The sequence below is a fragment of the Podarcis tiliguerta genome, assembly GCF_965153285.1.
Source record: "Podarcis tiliguerta genome assembly, chromosome: 7".
In the NCBI taxonomy this organism is placed as follows: Eukaryota; Metazoa; Chordata; class Lepidosauria; order Squamata; family Lacertidae; genus Podarcis; species Podarcis tiliguerta.
The window spans coordinates 13,632,120-13,658,043 of NC_139540.1; the positions used below are offsets into that span (position 1 = coordinate 13,632,120).

The window sequence follows — 25,924 nt, forward strand, 5'->3', positions numbered from 1 at the left end:
TTCTGCGCAAGGAGGGCGTGGGCAGCGGAGGACCCCTTCTCTCTCCGCTGGTCCCCGGCAAGGAGTCATGGGATCGCCTCGCCGATTCCCCCATCTCCCCCCCTTCTCCACTGGAGCTATGCTGATTCTCTCCCCCAGAAGATGGGCTGCCCCTCCCACTCCCGGGACGCTCTCTGGGATCCCTTCGGAGCTTGCTGTCTCCCTCGGACACTGATGGCAGTTCCCTGACAGGTGATGAGAGGCAAAATGTTTGTGGGCTTGGAATTCCCTTGACTGCCTTTTTCATCTGCTCAACCAGCAGCAATTGCTATCTGCTTATGGGATGGATCGTTGGGATGGTGACTTAGCAATTCAAAATAGGACTTGCCTCGGCTTCAAAGATAACTGCCCAGCTTTTAAGCACATAATTATATCAAAATAAAACTTGCTTCCTGCAAAACCAGTACCATGAGTCCTCCCTTTTTGAGGCTTCTGGGGGTATAGGACCATTTTTGTTTAAAAGGCAACTTAAGAGTTTCTATTGGATAAGCTTGGTGAAAGAAAGAATGAACGAAAGAAAGAAAGAAAGAAAGAAAGTGTTCTTCAGCATATGAAGGGAAAGGCTGTACAGTGGTGCCTCAGGTTAAGTACTTAATTCGTTGCAGAGGTCCGTACTTAACCTGAAACTGTTCTTAACCTGAAGCACCACTTTAGCTAATGGGGCCTCCTGCTGCTGCTGTGCCGCCAGAGCACGATTTCTGTTCTCATCCTGAAGCAAAGTTCTTAACCTGAAGCACTATTTCTGGGTTAGCGGGGTCTGTAACCTGAAACGTATGTAACCTGAGGTAGCACTGTAGCTTGGCAGCACGTGGTCCCAGATTCAATCCCTGACATCTCCTGCTAGGGCTGGGAACGCCCCTTGTCTGAAACCCTGGAGAGCTGCTTTCGGTCAGAGTGGACAATATTGAGTTGATGAACCCAATGTTCTTTTATCAGTATAAGGCAGCTTCTTATATTCCCAAGGTTAAACTAGTTTAACCCAGAAGACTGGTTAAAAATCAACTAGTCAAATCAATTTTATTTGTACGCCACCTTTCCATGTTCAAGGCGGCTTACAACATATTTTTTAAAAAATCACGTAACTATAAACATAGCCAACATAGCTCAGTCGGTAGAGCATGAGACTCTTCATCTCAAGGTTGAGGGTTCGAGCTTCACGCTGGGCCAAAGATTCTGGCATTGCAGAGGGTTGGACTAAGTGACCCTCGTGGCCCCTTCCAACTCTACAATTCTGCGGTTCCGTAGCAGAAGTAGTCATAAACAAAATCGATCAGTTTCAACACAAATCATAAGATCCAGAGCTAAAGATACCAAAAATTAACATCAACAACAGGAACAACCCCCAAAACAATTCCTCAACTTAAGAGTCTGTTCAGCAGCCTCAGCTTTTTGTAGCTGGAGTCAGTCCCCAGCCAGGTGGGAAAAGGCCTGTATGGCAGGGAACCAGGTCTTCCAGAACTCACAGCCAAGATGGTCTCTGGAGTTGGTAGTTTTGATGAGGGTGCCAAAACTCCAGATATTTTTCTCACTTGCTTCCTGAAAGATCAGCGTAGGGGGATTTTAATCTTGGATTAAAGCTTCAGTTGATTAACTGGTGAGATGCATTGATTTTCAAAGCTTGCCCTTTATTTTCAGGATTAATGCCTCTAGGCTTAATATTCCCCTGTAACCTGCTTTGAGGCTTAATTTCCCTTGGGGATGTGCGCATCACTCCTGTTGAAAACTCTGTGTGTAAACCCATCAGTGCTATTGCGAATACAACAGCTCTACTGGGACCTTTTTTTCTGCCATTATTTATTACCTGTGTTCCCACCAGCGGATTCTAATGGGCTGTTAAAAGAAGCTTCTCAGCTTACACAACAATGTAATATATTTCTTAATGGAGATTCTACCCTCATGGAGTTGAAGCCCTTTATTCCCTTTTTTGAATCGGCTCTCTTTTCCACAGTTAGATAAATGAGAATGAGGAGACTTCCGGTGGCCCTAGATGGCCTTAATTACTAAGGAGGAGAGCTTTCTGGAATTTGAGAGTGCGTACATGAATTGCAGGGAGGGGAAGTCAGAATTTGTTGGGCGTAAGTTGTTGAAACAGAGCAGAGCTATTCAATATATAAATAAAATTTAAATAGTGCCACTGTATTCTGCTCTGGTCAGACCTCACCTGGAGTACTGTGTCCAGTTCTGGGCACCACAGTTCAAGAAGGACACTGACAAACTGGAACGTGTCCAGAGGAGGGCAACCAAAATGGTCAAAGGCCTGGAAACGATGCCTTATGAGGAACGGCTAAGGGAGCTGGGCATGTTTAGCCTGGAGAAGAGGAGGTTAAGGGGTGATATGATAGCCATGTTCAAATATATAAAAGGATGTCACATAGAGGAGGGAGAAAGGTTGTTTTCTGCTGCTCCAGAGAAGCGGACACGGAGCAATGGATCCAAACTACAAGAAAGAAGATTCCACCTAAACATTAGGAAGAACTTCCTGATAGTAAGAGCTGTTCGACAGTGGAATTTGCTGCCAAGGAGTGTGGTGGAGTCTTCTTCTTTGGAGGTCTTTAAGCAGAGGCTTGACAACCATATGTCAGGAGTGCTCTGATGGTGTTTCCTGCTTGGCAGGGGGTTGGACTCGATGGCCCTTGTGGTCTCTTCCAACTCTATGATTCTATGATTCTATGAACATGGTGAGGCCTCCAGTTATTGCTAGACTGTCACTTCCATTGTACCAAACTCTCATACCCTCCAACATTTATCCGATGAAAATAGGGGTGTCCTTAGATTATACTGAATTGGCCAGATTAACCGAGACAATTAGGGGACAGCCTAGACCAGAATTCCAAAAAGAATGGGGAAAATGCAGAGAATACTTTACCCAACAGTGCCCCAAAGTATACACCTGGACTTGTTTTGGTTAATTTCTATAGGAGACTTTGCGGGGGGTTTTAAAGTCATAATTAGGAAAAATTGTAATAATCACATATAACAGAAATTGTACACAAGAAGTAAATAAGGAGGCCATTTACAGGATAAAGGAAGTCTTTATTTTTATAAAGACTGTATTTTTATGTTATGTGTTCTTTGTGTAAGGGGATAGTTTAATTTTGATGATTAAATTGTCAATGGTGGTGGGTTTGTTTGTTTGTTTGTTTGTTTGTATGTATGTATGTACGTATGAGTTGTTGTAGACTATGTTGTAAATAAAATTTTAAAAAATTAAAAAGAAAGAAAGGAAATAAAACAGGGAAGCCCTATTCCACAATAATAATAATCAGACTAGGTTGCCCCAGCCACTCTAGGCGTCTCTCTCTCTCTCTCTCTCTCTCTCTCTCTCTCTCTCTCTCTCAAATTTAGACCCTTCCCTATACAGGGCTGCCTTCAGGTGTCTTCAAAGGGTTGTATAGTTACTTAACTCTTTGGCTTGGGAGTTGCATAACTCCATACTCTCCAACATTTCTCCAGTGAAAATAGGGACATCCTAAGGAAAAGCGGAGGGACGCGGGTGGCGCTGTGGGTTAAACCACAGAGCCTAGGACTTGCTGATCAGAAGGTCGGCGGTTTGAATCCCCACGACGGGGTGAGCTCCTGTTTCTCGGTCCCTGCTCCTGCCAACCTAGCAGTTCGAAAGCACATCAAAGTGCAAGTTGATAAATAGGTACCGCTCCGACGCGAAGGTAAACGGCGTTTCCGTGCGCTGCTCTGGTTCGCCAGAAGCGGCTTAGTCATGCTGGCCACATGACCCAGAAGCTGTACGTCGGCTCCCTCGGCCAGTAAAGCGAGATGAGCGCCGCAACCCCAGAGTCGTCCGCGACTGGACCTAATGGTCAGGGGTCCCTTTACCTTTCTAAGGAAAAGCGGGATATTCCGGGATCAGAACAGAAACCGGGACGGCTTCTGTAAATCCTGGACTGTCCCTGGAAAAGAGAGATGCTTGGACTGTCTGAATTCTTGACAGTGCTAGCGGGGGCACATTGGATTTGGGGGTCCAACAACCACTGGATGGTACCTTTTTGGCTATCGCTCCACTAGAGGATTGTTCCATGGTGTATGTAACTGTGTCTTGTTGGCACCTGCCATTAGGTGGAAGGAAATAATATGGAACTGTTGGAAATGGCAGGATCCAAGTTGCGAAAACTTCTTCCTTTCCCCAGACTTTTTTTTAAAAATAATCTTAGCATCTTAGCTCATGTTTTAAATATAATTTACCTGTGTTTTTGATCGACGGCGAATGAAACTTGCTAGCCTTTTAAATTTTGTCTGGCTCGCTGCAATTGCTTTTGTTATAGCTGTTTCTTATTATGATGGATGCTTTACAATTTATATTGCATGTCACCCAGAGACTGTGGCATAAGGTGGCTGATAAATTCAATCCATAACATATTAATAATAAAATTACATTAGGAAGAGGGGGAGTTGGAGAACTAGACACAGAACTACTCGTCTTTCATAATGTCTGGTTCTACCACTGGGAGGTTCTGGTAATAATAAAATATAGTGGCTTCTACTGTTGTTGTTTTATTGGCAATTCAATTAGACATACTTGCATAGAAGGTAAACACTTCTTCTTTCTTTGGTGAAGTGTGTTCAGGCCTGTCTTTTTTACTTCTTAGGAGACAGGATGATAGAGTACCCTAGGCTGAAAAACATTCCCTGGTTTATTATATAGTCATACCTTGGGTTGAATATTCTTCAGGTTGAGCGTTTTCAAGTTACGCTCCGTGGTAACCCTGAAGTAAAGGAACGCATCACTTCCTGGTTTTGCCACAAACGCAGCTGCGGCGAAACGCAACCCGCGCATGCACAGTTGCGTGTTACGTTCTACTCAGGATGAGAACAGGGGTCCGGAACGGATCCTGTTCGCATCCAGAGGTACCACTGTATATCTGATGGAGGCTTCCAAAGAGTTGCTGTGATTCCTCTATCATGGCCTCTTCTGCCTTCCTGTCATTCCAAGATTTGTGAATGGGCTGGGAGAGAACGGGTGTGTTTGTCCATGAAACTTTGTACTGGTAGGGAAAGAAACTTGTTTCCAGGTGTTCTAATCACAAACAGAAACCTGACTCCTTAATATCCTCTGCTCAAATCCTCCTGGGGCATCAGCTGTGCTACTACTGAGAATGACTGCTCACGCACAGCCAAGTCCTCGGTTGACTTCAATGTTAGAGTCACGGCTTGTCTTCTCCAAGGCAAGGAATGACCTTAGCTCAGTTTTAGGGAATATCCTTTGCATGCACAGGGTCCTAGGATTGCTCCCTGACATCTCAGGGTAGGGCTGGGAAAGATCCCTGCCCAAAACCTTGCAGTCACTATTGGCAGTACTGTAACGGACTAGGTTAGTGTTTCTCAAACTTGGGTCTCCAGCTGTTGTTAAGATTACAACTCCCATAATCCATAGCTAACAAGACCAGTGGTCAGGGAGGGTGGGAGTTGTAGTCCAACAGCAGCAGCTGGAGACCCAAGTTGGAGAACCACGGGAACTAGATGGACCAAGATGGTCTAACTTGGCATAGAATCATAGAACTGTAGAATTGGAAGGGACCACGGAGTTCATCTTGACCAACCTCTTGCAATGCAGGAATCTTGTGCCCAATGTGTGGCTCAAACCCATGACCCTGAAATTAAGAGTCTCCTGCTGTACTAACTGAGCTATGAAGAAGCTTCCTCTTCTTCTGGGGTGTGGGATCTTGGCCGTGAAACTGTATACGCTAGAGCAGTGGCGTTCCACTCTTGTCCCTCAAAGGAACTCTTGGAATTTGCTGCCAAGGAGTGTGGTGGAGTCTCCTTCTTTGGAGGTCTTTAAGCAGAGGCTTGACAACCATATGTCAGGAGTGCTCTGATGGTGTTTCCTGCTTGGCAGGGGGTTGGACTCGATGGCCCTTGTGGTCTCTTCCAACTCTATGATTCTATGATTCTGCATGGACCTATCTATATTGCATTGTAGGAGATTTGGGAGGCATATTTTAGGGCACACAGATGTTTCACAGCAGGACATTAGCCAGACCTCTCAGACCTCACCATTGTGGGTATTCTTCCTGTGAATTGCACAGTAGTGGTGAACAGAATAGCTTCTGGACAAGCACACGTTAATTCATGTTTTCATGAATTCAGGATAAGTTCCCAAGGGATCCCAGGGTTCCTCTGAATGGGGCCAGAGCAAGACATTCTGCTGTTTTGAGCAGGAATAGACGAAGGAAAGCAAAGCATTGTGTTTTTTCCAGTTGCCTGAGTCCTGTTCTTGAGCTTTAGCTTTATCATTTTTGGGTGGGGTGGGGTGTCGGAGATATCTGGTGTTGCTTCCTGCTGACCTTTTAGGCTGCTTGGACAAAGAGGAGGAAGCGTCTGGGGTTACGTGTAGAGTCTTTCCTGGTTGAATTGTGAAAGGCTTCTGTTGGGTTGGGAAGCAGCTGTTTTGACAAGTCGGTGCCGCAGCAATTCCTGGGCAGGAAATTAATCACCCTTCTGACGAAACTGCTGGGTGGATTTAGATGTGGCTAGGGTGCAAAACCTGGACCCAAAGCTGTTCATGTTCCTTCCTCTGCAAAAAAAAATAAAAAAAAATCCAGAGAAATTCCTTGAACCAAAAGATGCTCAGGATCTGGGTTTTCAGGCCTCGAGGCTGAGTCATGGTAGAATCACTCCCCTTCTCTTCTTCCCCAAACTGTGAACGGAGCACAGTTTGACTTAGCCCTGTTTATCACTTACGGAACTGTCCGCTGCCTCCCCGGTCTCCTTCAGACAAAGTCTCCCGCCTCACCCTGATCCGGCCTGACCCTGCTAAGCTTTGCAAGGTGAAATGAGACTGCAGCCAGCGGGAGTGTGGTCGCAGTAAACAAAATGGGAGGATGCTAAAAGCATCTAATTGAATTACCGTCCTTTGACGATGATGTGGTGACTCAGAGTGAGGCAAGTCACCTGCTGCTCTGTCTTCCGCTTTCTGCCACCTATAGCGGGTTCGCGGTTAAAAACATTTCAAAGGTCATTGTTATGAAAATTGCTGGAGTCCCATTTGTTTTGCCTCTAAAGGCATCCTAAGATGCATGCAAATAAGAAGGTTGGAGCAATAGCACTGTACGAAGGAAGGTGCAAATAGACTTCTTGTGCTACTCTTTAAGGTTACTCCGTTGAAATGCTTTATTTACAAGTCTACAGGTGGAGCATAGATAGAGTCAAACAGTATGGCACATCCACTAGGTAGATCCCCATAAGAGATATACCTTCAGAGGGTGTCTTCAGCCTTCAGCTAACTCTGCATCTGCCCCCAAAATCATCTTCTTTTTCTTTCACACATTCACATACCATTTTCTCTCCACGTAGCAAGAATTCACCTTTCGCAGGCTCTGGAAACTTTCCCGTTTATAACACTCTGTATCAAGGAAATATCTCTGAGCAAATTTAGTTTTAATAAAGAGAGACCCGCTGACCATACCCTGCTTTCAACCCGTAATTTGCTAAACCAAAGGCATCTGATAGGCTAGCCTACCTCTGCTGCAAGCCAGCTATCACAGTGTTCCAGCTTTGCTCTTGTATGGCTGTGTATTTTAATTTGGCACAAATGTGATAACCTTTGAGGATTTGCTTGTGTGCTTCGGCAGAGCAAGATATATTACCCTGTGGCTCTCTTTCTCAAGTGTGCATGGTGGCAGTATCCTGAGATGGAGAATGCTCTCCTTTGGCTCTGTGCAGACAGTACTTTAATATATATATATATATATATATATATATGCTTTCGTAGATTTTCACGGGTACAGGAATGCAGGTTTTGGTGTCCTCGGGTGTCTTCCCGTGTAAAAGTTGGGGTCGTCGAAACGTCGCCTAGACACCCCAACTTTTACACGGGAAGACACCCGAGGACACCAAAACCTGCATATATATATATATATATATATATAGGAGATGTCTACTGGCTTAGGTCATTCTTTCTCGGCCAGCGTTAGTGTGTTCTTCTCCATAAGTATAGGATGTTCCAAGAAAATAATATGGTATTTTCTGGTCCTTGGAGGGGTTGCCAAAGGAAATGCTTCCTTCTGTAAACAAAGGAGCTTATTTTTTTAACAAATGTGGGTCAGTGAATGGGTAAGTCCTGGAGGTTTCCTTTTGATGTCACCGCCCTGGTGTTGAGTCAGCTCAAAGTTGGCTCTCTGAGAACGTTGCAAGTTTGGCTGTTCCTTTTAATAACTTGCCATGGACGGGATTAAGAGTCAGTCTCGGAGACTGCATGCCGTGTAAACAGTTGACATACCCTCTTGATGTTGCTTTCGGTAGGGAGCAATTTGCATTTAATCACTCGAGGAATAAATCCAAGCGTTGATTTGGAGCACATGTCGTCATGCAAGGTCCTGGGATCGCAAGCTGCCTGCCCTCCAAGGCGGAAGGGCTTGTGGGCAGCGCCAGCCTGGCATCTGCTGTTTGGCAAGATGGAAAGGCAGTCACGGCCAGGGAGGACAGAATGAGAAAGGAATAGCTGAGGGCTCCTCAAAACCATGTCTGATCCGTAACACATTTTCTCCCTAGTTCACGGACAGGGTTTCTGCTCAGTTTGATGGAGGTGGTTCAAGGCCAGCTTCCTCTTTCTAGAGAACTCTCTCGCCCACATTACAATATCGAAATGGGCAGAACTTTTCACTCGTGGTGGGCTGAGGCCAGTCAGATACCACCACCTGCAGCTTATGGCTAGGACTGCAATATTGCCATCACAGAGGCTGCTAGAATCATAGAGTCTAGTCCAAGCCCCTTGTCATCCTGTGTGCAGCCCTCTGTTAGAGCACATGCTTCCCATGCAAAAGGTTCCAGGATCAGTCCCACATCTCCAGGTAGAGTGAAGGCAGACTCCTTCCTGTCTGAAATCCTGGAGAGCAGCTTCCAGCCAGTGCAGGCCTGGCTGATATGACTTGGTTATATAAGCTAGGCTCCCTGTCCACAAATAGTTTTAGCCTTTGCATTTTGGTACTGAAGGATGTTTCCAAATACCTTCCTGCCACAGCAGAGATCAGAAAATTAATGGAACCTCGAGCAACTGACCAAGGGGTGGTGATTAAGGCTCCTAAAAACGTGATGCTCTTGCCTAGGTGCCTGGGGAAAAACTTCGCTGCCATTGTGCCATCTTGCTTTTGCTGCAGCGCATCATAACATCTCCACAAATATTTCTTGAAGGGGCAGTACAATGAGATTAAAATGCTTAATCAAGCAGGCTTCCTCGCACTGTAAAACGGGTGCCTCCGTTGGTTATTTTATCTTTTGCTGTAGTTTTTAAGGGACCGTCTTTCCTTTGTAATTGAGCCGTTTGTTATAACGTGTACAGTTTGCTGCAGTTTTAGTGCTGTATTAAACAACAGATGGATGGATTGAGTGCACCAATTATTTGGTTAAGAATGTGCCTCTGTGTTCTGCACAGAAGAAATGACATCTCTGCTGATTCGTAAGACAAAATCTTGAGCACTGGGAAGATGTCATTGTTGCCACAGTGGTGTTATGATTCTGTAATCCTGCGCAGTTAATTGGGAGAAGCCCCATTAAACACAGCAGGACATTTCTGAGTGATCATGCATAGGATTGGACCGGAAATGTATGTTCAGCTCATTCAAAAATAGTCATACCTTGGGTTACAGATGCCTCAGGCTGCATTTTTTTGGGTTGCGGGCCGTCGAAACATGGAAGTACCGGAACGGGTTACTTCCAGATTTTGGCAGTTGCGCATGCGCAGAAGCGCTAAATCGTGCTTTGCGCATGCACAGAAGCGCTGAATCAAAACCCGCGCGTGTGCAGACACGGGTTGCGAATGTGCATCCTGCACAGATCACGTTCGCAACCTGAGCGTCCACTGTATACATGCTTATTAAAGTGTACAGGACTTCTTCCTGAGTGCACAGTGTGCCGTAAAAATAATAATGAACGCATTTATTCCTTGCCATTCACCCTTCCTCTCCCATATGTCTTTGTTTATTTTTTTAAATATTTATTTAGAGAACTTGTATATCACTTAATATTTTCGGGGGGAGGGGACCCTCTTAAGCTGTTTACAAGTATCGTAAAATATTACCAAAGCAGGAAATGACAAATACATAATAAAAAAACCCCAATGCCTTCAGCAGCTGAACAGGACAACCCTCTTAAACACCAGACAAGACCTGAGTAGGCAGGTAGGTCAGAGATGGGGGACATGTGGCGCTTCAGAAGTTCCCAGCAGGCCCCTTCAGCATGGCCAGTAGTCAAAGATGATGGGAATTGTAGTCCAGCAACAGCTAGATAGCCACAGTTTCCCCATGCCTGAATTAGGCTTTTAACAGTGTTCCTTACCTGTCTAGAAGCAAAGTCCTGCCCAGTGGCTCACAATGACTCTAGATTGCCATCCCCTGCCGAAGGCTTTTTATTTCAATGTACAGTGGTACCTCAGGTTACATATGCTTCAGGTTACATACGCTTCAGGTTACAGACTCCACTAACCCAGAAATAGTACCTCGGGTTAAGAACTTGCTTCAGGATGAGAACAGAAAACATGTGGCGGCAGCGGGAGGCCCCATTAGCTAAAGTGGTGCTTCAGGTTAAGAACAGTTTCAGGTTAAGAATGGACCTCTGGAACGAATTAAGTACTTAACCTGAGGTACCACTGTAATCACCTATGTCTTAGGCATGTTAGACAGAATATGAGCGACAAATAGCTGTCTGCCTTAAAATAATTTAAAATATAAAGGTGCTACACCCACAAGTGTACCTGATTGGACCCAGTCCAGAAATCAGCCTTGATAAAGGTCTGACCCAGTTCTTGAGAGATGCTCTAGAAATGGCATGTTTCCAAGCAGACAGAATTTTGTCGGCTTGGCATAGACGTTCCACGTACTCTCTTCTGTCTGAACATGTGGTAATAATAAAATGCTGTTCTAAGAATATGATGGTAGTGGCCACGTCAGGTGCACTGATAAAGAGCGGAGGTGGTTCCATGAATGTTATTTAACTTGCCTTAATTCTGGGGGACAAGGATATTAAACTACAGAGAAAGGGAACTAGGGCTGTGCTTAAAAGATTTTCCAGTGCCCTTCCACCCTTGATAAATGTCAACTGAAACTTCCAAGAATCTAGGTAAATAGTTACTTGTCTGATGCGCCATTATTCTCAGTGCATTTCATTGTAATATGCACACAGCCATTTGGGAAAAGAGTTCCCAGATTGTGGTCCGTGGACCATCAGTGGTCCATGAGCTTCGTTTAGGTAGTCCATGCTGTATCTGTGGATTTGTGGTTGAAGATGGGCAATGCCACATTTATCACGTTGAATATTCACACGGGTTTTTACAAAATTGTATTGTATTGCTTCTTTTGTTTCTTATGTTGTATTTTATTGCAGTACAATGAATTCTGTGCAATTGCAGTTTCTATAGCAGGCAGAAAAATCAGTAAGACCATCAGGAATTTCCAAGTGGTGGGGAAATTGGAGAGCACCTTATTTATTATCTGCCCTTCACTGTTAAAGTCCCAGGGCAGGTCACCACATTAAAAGCCATCTAAAGCAATCCAGAACTTGACTTCTCATGAAGGAGGCTGGGTCAAATTGGAGGATTCCTGTATGCACAGAGCAGATAGAAAAATGGGGTGGGGGGCTAGGCATCTTAATATAAGCAAGCCCATTGTTAATGTGGGAACCTGGCACTGTAGCAGCAAATCAAAGAGTTCCCTTTGGGAATAGTTAATTAATTTCAAACAGCAGGTGAATCTTCCAAAGCAGTTTCCTCTAAAGCTGTAATCTATATTCCGAGTGTCTGTAGCTGAGACCTTAGTGTCAAGGTCAAAAGCCCCTCAGCCCTAACCTGACGATTTCCTGTTTGTCTTATTAATAGACAATTTAACAGCAATAGGCCATAAAACCAGCTGTGCTTTCCCCGGCAAAAAAAATAAATAAAATGTTTTTTTAAATAAAATGGTTGATGAGGTCTGTTGAGCAGAAATAGCAAGCGACTGGAGATGTCTGCGTTCTTGTGTGTTTAACGTTTTCCTGTGATGAATTTAGCTCACTCGCTTCCCCTTAACAGTGGTCCCAAGCTGTTCACTGGAACAAATTTAACACTTGTTGGCTGTGGTTAACCACTGTTGCGTCGCTCAGAAAAATAATGGCATCTGCATTTGCTGTTCGGAGGTGGGCTTAGCAGTTAAGGTTGGCTCTTACCAACTGCATAACTGCAGGTACAAGGAAGGTGCATGTGTTTCCGAGGTTGGCTGCTGATTGGGAAACCATGGTTAGCTAAGAACCAGCCTGCTATAGCCTCACTGAAACATTAACCTGCACTGTTTGTACGAATAAAGCTGTGAATTGCACATAGGTAAAGGTAAAGGGACCCCTGACCATTAGGTCCAGTTGTGACCGACTCTGGGGTTGCAGCGCTCATCTCACTTTATTGGCCGAGGGAGCCGGCGTACAGCTTCTGGGTCATGTGGCCAGCATGACTAAGCCGCTTCTGGCAAACCAGAGCAGTGCACGGAAACGCCGTTTACCTTCCTGCCGGAGCGGTACCTATTTATCTACTTGCACTTTGCTAGGTTGGCAGGATTGCACATAGGGAGGTTTAATTTATTAGCACCCTGATTCCCATGATAGACTTCAAGGTGACTTATATAGGGCGCTTGGGGGCCACCAATCCCCCATCCTGTAGAATTCTATCAGCTAAATTTTATTTGCACCATTGGGGTGAATTTCAGGCACCAAATTGCTTTTTCTGTGCAGCCTGAGCAGAAGCAGTCACCATTAAGAAAAAAGAGGTCAGAATAGGCCAAATATATATGTGGACTGTCCCTGGATCAGGTGACTTTTCTTCTTTCGGTTCTCAAAGTTCTTAACCTGGCTCAAGGTTGTCATCTGACCTAGCCAGATGTTTAATTGAGAATCAGTCGCAGTCAATCCACCATTTGTAAAATAAGACTTTAGAGCCGTCTTGCTCAAAAATGGCAACTAGGCATTCTGTTTTGGCGACTGTAACCTTGGTTTAAGGAGCCATTTGGTGCCATTTCTGAGTTTTCTAACACTGGCTGGGAACATCCTTTGTCAGCAGCCTTGGAGACCAGCTAGATGAACTAATGTTCTGACTTGCTGTAAGGCAGCTTACAGTGGTACCTTGGGTTAAGAACTTAATTCGTTCTGGAGGTCCGTTCTTGACCTGAAACTGTTCTTAATCTGAGGTACCACTGAGGTACCTGAGGTACCACTGCTGCCACACCGCCGCCACGCAATTTCTCTTCTCATCCTGAAGCAAAGTTCTTAACCCGACGTACTATTTCTGGGTTAGTGGAGTTTGTAACCTGAAATGGCTGTAACCTGAGGTACCACTGTACTAGGCTTCTTCCAATTTATTCCATGTATCCACCAGAAGATCTGGAGACAGAAAACATCATCTTAAAGGGTATAAGTTGCAATGCATCTCTGATGGGATTTTTCTAAGGGGCTTCAATAGTCTCAGTTGACCCAAGTAGTAAATATATGTTTGCTTATTTTCTGCAGAGTTTTGGGTGTGTGTTGTTTTCAGCAAATGCTTGCCCCCGTTTTTGTTTTTTCTTGGCAACAGGTGGCCTCTTGCTGCTTTCCCATTGATGTCAGACGTGTACCAAATTCTTGGGCTTATGAGGCTTAAGGACCCAGCTGCTCCTCTGCGGGTGGGGGTGAGGGGGAAGGATGGGCAATGCTATAACAAAATTAGTAAAATTGATGTTCAGCCTGGCTGCAGCGAGCATGGGTTAATGTTTCCTCCCATGGCCAACAGACAAGAGTCGGCTAATAATGACCTTGCATAGGACAATTTTGCCTTTCAGCATTTGTTGGAACTGCTAGCGCTGCTGTTAGAATGCCTCCCTCTCCAACTCGGGTCTGAGTAGATGCCACGGCAGACAGGCACTGTGCAGCTACAATCTAGATTCGTAGTTAGAGAGCTGCAGCCATAAAGGGTGGCCTACAAATCAAACATACCTTTCTTTCCATGCTACTGCGTTCCATGGGGATGCGGGTGGCGCTGTGGGTTAAACCACAGAGCCTAGGACTTGCCGATCAGAAGGTCGGTGGTTCGAATCCCCGCGACGGGGTGAGCTCCCGTTGCTCAGTCCCTGCTCCTGCCAACCTAGCAGTTCGAAAGCACGTCAAAGTGCAAGTAGATAAATAGGTACCACTCTGGGGGGAAGGTAAACAGCGTTTCCGTGCGCTGCTCTGGTTTGCCAGAAGCGGCTTAGTCATGCTGGCCACATGACCCAGAAGCTGTACGCCGGCTCCCTTGGCCAATAAAGCGAGATGAGCGCCACAACCCCAGAGTCGGCCACGACTGGACCTAATGGTCAGGGGTCCCTTTACCTTTACCTTTCACAAATCAAACATACCTTTCTTTCCATGCTACTGGACTCTGGTTGGTACCCAGTCCTTGCTCACTAGCCCTTGCGGATATTGAAACAGTGAGGTTATTTTTCCCTGTGAGCTTAATTTGGTGCATGCATGAGCCATCGAGGAAAGACAGCTTGCTTTTGAATGCCGGTTCCTGGAAACGGCTGCACGGGGAGATTGCTCTCAGGTGCTGTTTGCAGGCTGGTCCAGAGGCATCACATTGGCTGCTGTGAGAACAGGATTATGGGCAAGATAGGCCATTGGCCTGACCTAGCAGGTCTGTTCTTGCATTATTGTGAGTTGTCTATATGCCTCCCTGATCTGTGTCTTATATTCCATCTTCCACACTGCACTGCAATTTGCTTTTGTATGCCGCGGAATATATTACAATTAATTCTCCATTGTAGTAGACGTGAGAGGAAATCTGTGCTACTGCAAAGGGGGAGGGCCCTGTCAAATACAACGTGATTTCTGTAATTGGGTTAACGTGCTAAAAATGGTGCTTGACAAAATGCCTTTCTATTTCAGCAGGCGTCTTAAAGAAATTCTCTGCTTTTGTGATAAATTTTAATTGACTCTATCCACCGCGTCCTTTCTGTAAGTGTTAGGAGGCATGCACCTTAAAGATTCGGGCAATTAAGCAGCATAAAGTAAAGCAGTGGGCATGCGTTGTTAATGAAACAATTTATTTTGATAGTTGGGCCATCCTAGCTGAAGATGCCCTGATATCTACAGAGGAAGAACGGTATACAAATTCAATTAATATGAATCATAATAATAAGAGCAATTTAAGAGGGGACACGGGTGGCGCTGTGGGTAAAAGCCTCAGCGCCTAGGGCTTGCCGATCGAAAGGTCGGCGGTTCGAATCCCCGCGGCGGGGTGTGCTCCCGCTGCTCGGTCCCAGCGCCTGCCAACCTAGCAGTTCGAAAGCACCCTCGGGTGCAAGTAGATAAATAGGGACCGCTTACTAGCGGGAAGGTAAACGGCATTTCCGTGCGCTGCGCTGGCTCGCCAAATGCAGCTTTGTCACGCTGGCCACGTGACCCGGAAGTGTCTCCGGACAGCGCTGGCCCTCCGCCTCTTAAGTGAGATGGGCGCACAACCCTAGAGTCGGACACGACTGGCCCGTACGGGCAGGGGTACCTTTACCTTTACCTTAAGAGCAAAAGTCCCCTCCTCTGCACTTAGATAAATGTAGGGAGAAAGATAGCACATGGAAGGTGGGTGAGATAAGACAAAATCCTTGTATTACACCCTCAAAAAACAGAAACGTCAAGAGTCTAGAATATTTTTGGGAGTCGAGTAATATTGTAAATGCAAGGGGAGGCAGCTGGTGTCCACCATAATCCTCGCCCCCCCCCGCCATGTCTGCATGTCTTCAGATGGTATTTATCTGTATTGTCTGCCTCCTTTTTATTCTTTCCATCTGTTGCGCACATTTTCGTTCCTTGGCTTGGAAGGTGGAGGCAGGGAAGGAGGAGGAAAACAAATGTTGCTCCTTCTCTCACAGAACCTGGGAAGAATAAGCAAATCAGTCTCTTAAGCTTAAGCCAAGGAACTGAATATCAATATACGTAGCAAGGCTTTGAGATTAGACCACTGAAGAAGCCCAGAAAACTACCTGGGGGAGTGTGCTACCTGCAAGCCCCAGTAAAAGGCCCTATCGGGGGCGAACAGTGGCCTCCTGATTACTTGGACTGCCAGGGCGAAACAGGCGCAAAACATCGGCACCCTCTCGTCTACAACTTCATTAACATCCATCTACAACTTCACTAGCAACTCTCAGTATTGCGAACAACACCAAGCTTACCTTTTGTTGGTATCTTCATGAACTTGCCTAAAAAGATAAAGAAAACAAAAGGCTGAGTTAAGCACTTGAAAAATCCATTGAAATCAGGCATTATAAGTTCATCTTAGGTTGGGTAGTTTGCAAGTCTCTGTGGCTTTGCATTAGGTTTTGTATTTTTCTCTGTAGTTAAACTATAGCACTTGCTGATGGTTGGCCACCACCTTTGATGAACACAGCCTTGCCTGTTGGAGGCAGTATGTCTCTGAACACTATTTACTGGGAATCGCGGATGAGGAGAATGCCTCCATGCGCATTGCAGGCTTCCCTGGGGCATCTGGTTGGCCACTGTGGGAACAGGATTCTGGGTTAGATCTAGTCACCTGATCTAGTAGGGCAGTACTTAAGGCGGATGGAGGAATGCATGGAGCGTATGAGGTAGATGCGTCCTCCTTAGGTGTGGACTTTTATTGTGGTAAGGGTTTAGGCCTAGATAGCTCAGTTGGTTAGAGCGCAGTGCTGATAATGCCAAGGTTGCAGGTTCGATCCCCCGTCTGGGACAGCTGCATCCTCCTGCATTGCAGGGGATTGGAATCGATGATCCTCAGGGTCCCTTCCAACTCTACAATTCTGTGATTCTATTTTTCTAATCTTAAAGTATACAGATCAGCAAAGTGGGAAAACTCCTGGCCATTTAACTCTGGAAACGCCAGAGATTGGACCACGGACCCTGCTGCGTACAGATACAGTTGTTCCTTGGGTTAAGAACTTTAATCGTTCCGGAGGTCCGTTCTTAACCTGAAACTGTTCTTAACCTGAAACACCACTTCAGCTAATGGGGCCTCCTGCTGCCGCGCGGTTTCTGTTCTCATCCTGAAGCAAAGTTCTTAGCCCGAGGTAATATTTCTGGGTTAATGTAGTCTGTAACTGGAAGCGTATGTAACCTGAAGCATATGTAACCTGAGGTACCACTGTAATGGACTCAGCCGCTAAAATCATGGCTCTTCCCCTTCCAGTTTCTAGGATCCAGTAGCAAATAACATGAACCCGTGTCTATTGAGATTTGTTTTTTAAAAAAAGGGGGGGGGAGTACGCACGTCTGCAAAACTTGAAACGCACCCCATGAATCAGGTATTTAGGCGTGGCCAGGTGCCTCTTCCCTGCATCTTTTCTGTTGCATGCAGGCAGTGAAAAGCAGCAGATTCCACATTTTATGGTGGTTCCTCAAAATGGCTGGTGGCCTGTGTTCAGCGGTCAAGCCAAAAGGTAGTGCAGGATCAGTTTCGATTGTGTGATGCTCACATCAGATGTTTAGCAGCCTGGTCAACCAGTTTGCTGGGATTCTTCCAACCCAACTATAAAACTTTATGTACGTCATGCGTTATTTTTTTTAAAGCCATTCTGCTGATCTCTGGAAGGTGAGATTATCCTGCTGGATCTGGCCAAAGGCTGACCCGATACCTATGGGAAGCCAGCAAGGATAGGAAGACGCACGACTGAAAAATGTCTGGGACCTTGTCCTGAATACGAGAAAGAGAAGAGTCCTGTTTTCCTGCTTGAGTCTCTTGAAGGGCCTTGAAGTTGCTCCCTAAACGAGTGTGCCGTTTGTTTAGCTGTGTTTTCTTCGTGGTGCCATGACGGCATTGTAATAGGAAAGATAAAGGGCTGGCTGTGTTCTGTTTTCAAGGGAGATAATCGCAGAAGGCCTTGCGAACGCACACCTGCCCCGTTGCCCAGGACACAGATAGATGGGGAAGGGTGCGCAGCTTGAATCTAATCTGTCTGCCTTGAGATGGTCTGTCTGCTTCCTTCTGCAGGAAACAAATGGGGGCCCGAAAGAGAGGCTTGTTAGAGCAGTGGTGTCCAACTGTCTTGGCAAGAGTGGCACAAATCAAGTCCTCCCGTGTGCTCACTGCTGCTTATGCCACATGATGGGCCGAGGCAGAATTCTGCCTTCAGTCTACTTTGCCAGAAAACGGGCAGCAGTGTGCAAGAGAAAGAGAGAGAGATGTAACAGAAAGAGAGAGAGATGTAAGCAAGCATACAGTCCTGTTTCTGAGTCCTTGCCAGGCATGTGTGTAGTAATAATAATAATAATAATAATAATAATTTATTTTATTTATACCCCGCCCTTCCTGGCCACAGCTGGGCTCAGGGCGGCTAACACCAGTAAAATTACAGTAAAATCGTAATAGGGGGGGAAATCCAATTTAAAATACAGGTTAAAATGCAGCCTCATTTTAAAAGCAGTCCATGGATCAAAACACTAAGGGGAGGGAAAACATAAGGGTCAGACTTGAGTCCAAACCAAAGGCCAGGCGGAACAGCTCTGTCTTGCAGGCCCTGCGGAAAGATGTCAAGTCCCCCAGGCCAGTACTGAAAAGGCCCTGGCCCTAGTTGCGACCAATCTAACCACCTTGCGCCCTGGGACCTCCAAAATGTTGTCATTTGTGGACCTTCCTTAAGTTCCTCCGCGGGGCATACCAGGAGAGGCGGTCCTGTAGGTACATGGGTCCTAATGCTCTACCCCAGGAGTGCTGCAGAGCCTAGCTACCTGTGCTGCTCATGTGGTGCAGGGGGCTTAACACTCATGCATACCTACGTTGGTGCTACAAAAGCTACAAAAGCACAAGCCTGAAACTTCTCATCAGGTTGCTTTGTTTTGTTGGATTCTGCAGCCTGCATAAATGGTGTGAATGCGCATGATTTTGCAGAGCACATAAACTTCTGCAACTGCGAGTCACAGGAACGGGTGAGGAACATTTTGCAGATCCCACAGGAGTTGGGGAAACGGCCGTAGTTTTGCATCTGCTCTTCATATAGAAAGTCACTCTCTTGACTTCTCCAGGTAGGGTTGGGAGAGACACCTGTCTGAAGCCCCGGTGAGCTGCTAACTGTCATTGTTGACAATACTGAGAAAGATGGACCAATGGTCTGACTTGGTACCAACACCAAGACCTTATTGCACTGTGTACTGCTGACCCTGGTGATGGGGAAGAACTGCAGAGTCAGGAAAGGAAGAGATGTTTTGCACTACCTAGTCTCAGGATGCTTTCACCCACCCCTGGTGCTGGCAGCCTATAGCTTCCTCCTGTATGAAATACTTGCTGGGCAGGCTTGAGTATACCAATGTGAAATCCAAGCTCCATCTCTGTTGCTCCGTAGACTCTCTTGTTGCTGGTCAGCCAGATTACCTGCCTGTACTCCTGTCTCCTTTCTGTGAGCTGCTTCTCTGCATCCATAGCCTCACTTGCTTCTGGGCTGCCATAAGTCAAATCCACCCACACCCTGCATTGATCGATCGCCCTTGCACCACTGTAGCAGTAAATGGCTTTCCCCAAAGAATCTTGGGAATTGTGCTTCGTTAAGGGCTGGACCATAAAGAAGGCTGATCGCCGAAGAATTGATGCTTTAGAATTATGGTGCTGGAGGAGACTCTTGAGAGTCCCACGGACTGCAAGAAGATCAAACCTATCCATTCTTAAGAAAACCAGCCCTGAGTGCTTACTGGAAGGACAGATCCCGAAGCTGAGGCTCCAATACTTTGGCCACCTCATGGGAAGAGAAGACTCCCTGGAAAAGACCCTGATGTTGGGAAAGATTGAGGGCAGAAGGAGAAGGGGACATCAGAGGACGAGATGGGTGGATAGCGTTCTCGAAGCTACCAGCATGAGTTTGACTAAACTGCGGGAGGCAGTGGAAGACAGAAGTGCCTGGCGTGCTCTGGTCCAGGGGGTCACGAAGAGTCGGACACGACTAAACGACTAAACAACAACAACAAGGGTGCTGGGAGTTGTTAGGAGGTTCCCCCCAGGGCTACAGTTCCCAACACCCTTAGCAAAACTACAATTCCCAAGATCCTTTGGAAGGAAGCCTCAATGGCTAGGTTGATTATTTCATGCTACTATTACCCGGCCCTTCAAGTGTTGCTGGACTAGAACTTTTATAATCTCAGAGCTTTGGCTGTGCCGGTTGGAATTGATGGGAGGAGTCCCAACAACATCCGGATGCCCACAGATGTAGGGTCTGTCCCCAGCTCTCCATGCCACCTCCTCTCCCAATTTGCAGTCCTCCAATGGACAAGGCAGCCAAGCTCTAACCCCTTTCCCTCTCTTCGGACACTTAACTTGAAATCACGTTAAGATTGTTATTTGTGAATGTCTCCTCCTTCCTCCTCCAGCGTCTTAATTAGGTGCTTGACAACATTAACTTTCAAATGGATGCAAAGCCTCTCTGTTGCAGCAAATACGCTTCGACGAAAGAATTAGGCTTCCCCCTCCTTCCAGCCCCCCTGTTTTGAGCTGCGGCAGATGCCTGCTCATTTGGAACAGGCTATTCAGGGTGAGCACGTACAAGCACTGCTATCCCCCTTCAGTGGGTCGCCTGCCTGTGTGCCCATTAATGCCACGCTGTGTTTCAAGATGGCAGCAACCTCCCGAACGTGGAGGAGGCTGTAGAAGGGCAAAGCTGCTCCCCCTCAAATGAGTTTTGCCTCTGACGCTTCCCAGAGTCTTGTGTCCCGGATTAAACCACACCGGTCCTTTTTAAAATGGAGAATAATTGATCTGGAGCCGGCACTTTTCCCCCACCCAGAGCACACTTTTCTGGCACCTCTCAGGTGGGCGCTATTGCAGGCTGGTGCTCCCCCTGCCCGCTTCTGGCCTTTATGTACTTCTGAGAAGCCCAAAATGAAAAATTCAAGTCAAAATGGAAGGTTGGCCACTGTGTGTGAGTCTACACTTTTTTAGGTCTACGACTCCTCCTAGCCGCCATTGGTCAAGTAAATGGGTGGAGCCAGTCGTATTTCCTTTTCTTCATTCCCTCTCGTGTAGTGGCAATGGGCTTTAAGCTTTCCAGCCAAGCCTCTACCATTACACACATGCATGTTTGCCCGAGGACCCCTGCAAGCTGCCCTAGCCATCCGCCCGAATCTAAGGGAACGAGGGAGGTGGGGACACATTTATTTGACCTGCACCAGAACCAGGGGTGACCCCCCAAACCAGCTAGGGAGACAGCTTGCCATAGTTTTCAGCAGTGGACACGACGCGGTTTCATTTCATTTCACTTTTGGTTTGTATACCACCTTTCTATACGACTATATTCAAGGCGTTTTACAAGCTGAGGAAACAACAGAACAGACAGCAAAGACTGCGCAACTAATAGCAATCTGACCCAATACAAAAAAAAAAAGTCATAATAAAGGCATAACTTTAAAATAAGCAACTTGAATCAAATAAAGCAATATTCAATAATCCCTTGTTAAACCGGCATCTTTTCTGCGCTGCCCCAAGTTGCCCAACTTCATTGTGAGTTCCAGCACCTATTTTTCTTGGTATTCATGCCAGAAGCATGACCTCACTGCGCATTAATTATGTTAGGAGTGGAATTCGGGTAGCGGGCCGTGACTTTGTTTTATCTTGTTTTATTTGTGTGTGTCTCTCACGCACAGAATCCCCATTTACCACAGCAGCCTCGAAAACACCTCATGGGGTTTTTTTGGTCATATGTTTTTTGGGTCCCTGATGCTGAATGAGAGCATTTAATATATTATATCAGGTGCCTTGTCTCATCTGTGGAGGTATGCCAAATTCTCCAGTTGGGTTTCCACCCCGGAATCACATTCAACGGCCCCCCAAGCGCTCTATCTGACCCCGTATGCCTCTGAATCCCAGTTGCTAGGCATTGCAGGTTGCAATGGCACGGCTGTGCTCATGTCTTGCTCATGGGCTTCCCATGGGTATCTGTTCTTCCCCTGTGAGAGCATGATGCTGAGCTTCAACTGCTCTGATCCAGTACTATGGCTCTTCTTATGTCCCTGGCATAGCTGGCTTCCAAAGAGGACAAGGCAAATTCATGGAGGAAAGGGTTAAGTCAATGACCACCGGCCGCAGTAGCTGCTGATGGAATCTCCGAACTTCAGAGGCAATGCTTTGCTTAATTACCAGATGCGAAGGGCAAACAAGAAGGAATGGCTCGTCTTCATAGCTCCCTGAGTTTCCCCCAAGGACACCTGGCTTTTTCACAGTCAGGAACGAGAGTGCTGGGTTTGATGGGTTGCAACTGTGATCCAGCCAGGCAGATCTCAAGTTGTGTTAGCACCATCTACTGGGGAGTCAAATGTTCTGTGGAAACTGATTCGCAGGTTTCGTGGTACAGAACTTGGCTGCGTCACAAAATTGTCAAGGGCTCGGTTTTTTTGGTGGGGACTTAAGAAAGCAGTCCTGTGTGCCTCCTTCCCAACCACAAATCACTGGTTGCCATGGCTAGCTGAGATTAGTGGACCACTGTGGAGGTGGGCATCTCTGGCAACCAACACTTAGGGTGGAACCTTCTGCAGTTCCCTTGCAGCAGGAATCGACATTGGACCTCTCTGCCTTTGAGCAGGGAGATATAATATCTACTAGTGGGCTGGAGCATCCATTATACTTTGACCCCTGGCAAATCCAAAATACGCTTTGCCATTTATTCTTGCAAGGTGGGGGGAACCCTGCAGTGTTTTGCTCTTCTTTAGTCTTTACTGAAAGGTAATAAGTGACTTGCTTGGTATTGGTTAAAAAAGCACTAGTGTGGGTTCACAAAGTCAGAGACTAGGATATGTGGTGTTGTTTTTTCTTTTTTGCAAGATCCTGCGCAAGATCTAGAGTGTCTAGCCTTATCACACAATGTCCAAGCTAAGTTGCCTGTGTTCCCAGCCTCCTTTGTTTCTCTCCTTTGCATTGCACTGCTCTGCTGAAAAGCAGAGCAGTGTGCTATTGTTCACCCTAGACAACCACTGAATGACAGTCGCCAATTGAGGGCACCCTTATAAATTGATAGCTTGCGGTTCAGTTCTTTGAGGCTATTGATACGGCGTCACAGTTGTGGAACACATTTCCTGGGGAGTATTGCCTGGCTATTTATTTCTCCCTTTAATTTTAGGGAACACTCTTTGGGCAGGTTGTTTCCATTGAGTCTCTGAAGAATGAGTTGCTCTCTCTTTTTTTAAAGCTTGATGACTCCTTTTAGTCATTTTATCATTTCGTGGGTTCTCATTTCTTTTATTGCTTCTGCCACCCGTGTCAAACTAAAACCATCACTGCACAACAGACAACCCAGGGGCCAGGCTATAATTTTTTTAAACGAAAGAGTATGTTCTGCTCAAGTTTGCTCCAGAGCCGTCAATTTTGTGAGCATCAGGGAAAACTTTCTGACAGTAAGAGCTGTTTGACAGTGGAACGATCTCCCTCGGGAGGTGGTAGACTTGCCTTCCTTGGGGGTTTTTAAGCAGAGGTTGGATGGCCATCTGTCATGGATGCTTTAGCTGTATTTTCCTGTATTTCAGGGGGTTGGACTAGATGACCCTCGGGGTCCCTTCCAACTCTACAATCCTGTGATTTACCCCAGGTATAGGAAGCCTCCAACCTGCCAGATGGTGCTGAACTGCAGCTCCCATCAGCCTTAACATGTATGGCCAACGGCCAGTTCAGCAGTGTCTGGAGGGCCAAAGATTCCCCACAGGTGATTTAGACACTGGCATTCAGGTCAGGCCACTGTTGAGGAATCTTCTGGTCCCATTCATTCTTTTTTTACTTTGGTGTTGGAGGAACCTTTTAGGAACTTTGCATTGCACATTGCAATATTCTGGTTTTCAGTTGATTTTGTCCGTTTGTATTATATCTTTGTTAAATTGCTCTGAGACTTTTTTTCCTTGTTGTTGCATGAATCGGTGGGGAAAAATGTAATAAATAATAACAATCGATTTCCTAGGCACGGTTCAGAAATTTGTATCAAGGCACCGCAGATGGAGTTAGAACCCCCAAAGGGCCTGAGAAGACCTCTAGCCTTGGTTTAATCTGTGTTTGAAATACTGGGTGGTGTTACTCAAAATAGACCCATTGAAATGAATGGACATGGCTAAATTAGGCCCATTAATTTCAGTGGGTCCATTCTGAGTTAAACCCACTGCTTTTATTATTTCCATGTACCACTTGGGAAAACTGTGTGTGTCTGTGTGTGTATCGAAAACCTTTCTTGCCAGGTTTTTCTAAATAAGACCTCTTTCTTCTTTCAGGTGCTACAAGAGAAATTGGCTCTGCTCTGACCAGAATGTGCATGCGGCACAGAAGCATAGAGTCCAAACTCAGGCAGTTCTCAAGGTGAGTTAATGCATGCCAGTGAGCTGACACAGATCGGAAGGAGCCCTTCATTATTAGCTCCTGGACTTTGGTCAAGATGTAATTGCTACACAACCCCTTTCATTCAGGGCCACATTAAGTTGTTTGCTGGGGCTGGCTTCCAGCTAACCTCTGACTTTCGGTTGCTGGGAACACCCTTTCCTTTTCTCCCATCAAACAAACCGGGCTTTGTGGGAGAGGGAGATTTTACTGCCCACCCTGAGAAAAAAACCAGAGGCTTGCTGGCACAACCCTCTTTGCACACCAGGAATTCCTAGTCATGGCATTAGCTGTAGCTCAGCAGTGAATGAGGGACGCCAAAAGGGGATCGGTTCCAAAGCTGAGAACTTGGGAAATTGCTGCAAAAGCAAACTATTTTATTGGGCCTTCTCCAGTATCTGGTAACTCTCTCTCGAGGGAGTCTGAGAGCTACAGTTGCGCTGGGAGATTTAGCTATGAAATGGAGATTCCCACCGCCCAACCCCTCTGATCTAGACACTCTTTGGCCAGCCCTACTTCTCACGCCACCTGCAGTATGGACGCAATAATGCACAGCCTAATGTGATGGGCTGTTGAGAACACTTCAAAATAATTTTATGAATGGGTTAGTGCAGCTCATAGATACTGAGGGGGTTTCTGAGCAGTCCGTGGGTCTGGCTTAGGGTAGATTCAGGTTGATTCCCCCCTGCCCCCTTTGCAGGATTTGATTCCTCTTTTGTGTTTTCTCAACAAAATTAGTGCTTTAATAGACTGTCTGATAAACCCACTTCAAGAGCAGATGGAAGAATGGAAGAAAGTAGCCAATCAACTGGATAAAGACCATGCAAAAGGTAGTTATAAAATGGAGAAGGAGCCATGGACAAGATGTGGCTGAACAATACAGGTTTTAAAATATAAATGTAAATGTTTGCTTTTTGTGCTGTGTATTCGAGAAGGTGGGTCACACGAGGTGGCGATGGCCGCTTATGGGATGACGCAGGTACAACCAGGGTTATGCATGAGCCAGCGCTGAGAAATCAGGAATGGGCTGTGAGAATCGCACGCTCCTTTGCTGCATCTCCTTCCGTCCCTTAAGCAAACCTGCCTTTCCTTCTGCAACCATGATTAAGCGTCATGTTAGCTCCAGTGTTATAAACATGGTTAGGTTTAACCACAGTTTCCGTTTTTAATATGGGTTTGGAACCATGGTTTAATGGAGTTGGCTTTCAAGTCCTGGTTTGAGCAGGTGCCAAGGGTAGCCTTAATACTGTCACTTAACGCTGTTAAAGTAATGCCGGCGGCTTGCCATTTTTTCCTAAGCTGGAAAGAACTTCAGGCGAAGGATCACGCAGTTCTGCACCTGGTGCTTAGCCTCTTAACCATGGATAAAGAGGTACCAGGATCCACATCTGAAGATTTGATAGAAGCCACCACTTCTAAAAAAAAGAGTGATGTGTTCATTTTATGCAGAGATTTCAGGCCGTAAGGCTAAGTATTCCTTGCAACCGCTTTAATGTTTTTTGCTTAAATGCAGCCTCAAGTGCTGAGAAGAAAGTACAGTGGATGCTCAGGTTGGGAACGTGATCCGTGCAGGATGCACGTTCGCAACCCGCGTCCGCGCATGCGCGGGTT

General features: G+C 46.2%; 1 protein-coding gene and 1 long non-coding RNA gene across 17 annotated transcripts in view; one reads left to right on the forward strand and one right to left on the reverse strand.

Annotated features, from left to right (window-relative positions):
* The window catches only part of MTSS1 (MTSS I-BAR domain containing 1), a 155,416-nt gene that overhangs the window by 93,901 nt on the left and 35,591 nt on the right, over positions 1–25,924 (forward strand). For all 16 annotated transcript variants that reach the window (XM_083450539.1, XM_083450530.1, XM_083450536.1 and 13 more), the window contains exons 4-5: positions 24,211–24,295; positions 25,052–25,143. In XM_083450539.1, the coding sequence (XP_083306665.1) occupies positions 24,211–24,295; positions 25,052–25,143 (177 nt within the window). The remainder of the gene's footprint in view (positions 1–24,210; positions 24,296–25,051; positions 25,144–25,924) is intronic.
* LOC310682246 overlaps positions 1–25,924 on the reverse strand; it is a 244,324-nt gene that overhangs the window by 75,537 nt on the left and 142,863 nt on the right. The gene's annotated exons all lie outside the window — the stretch shown is intronic.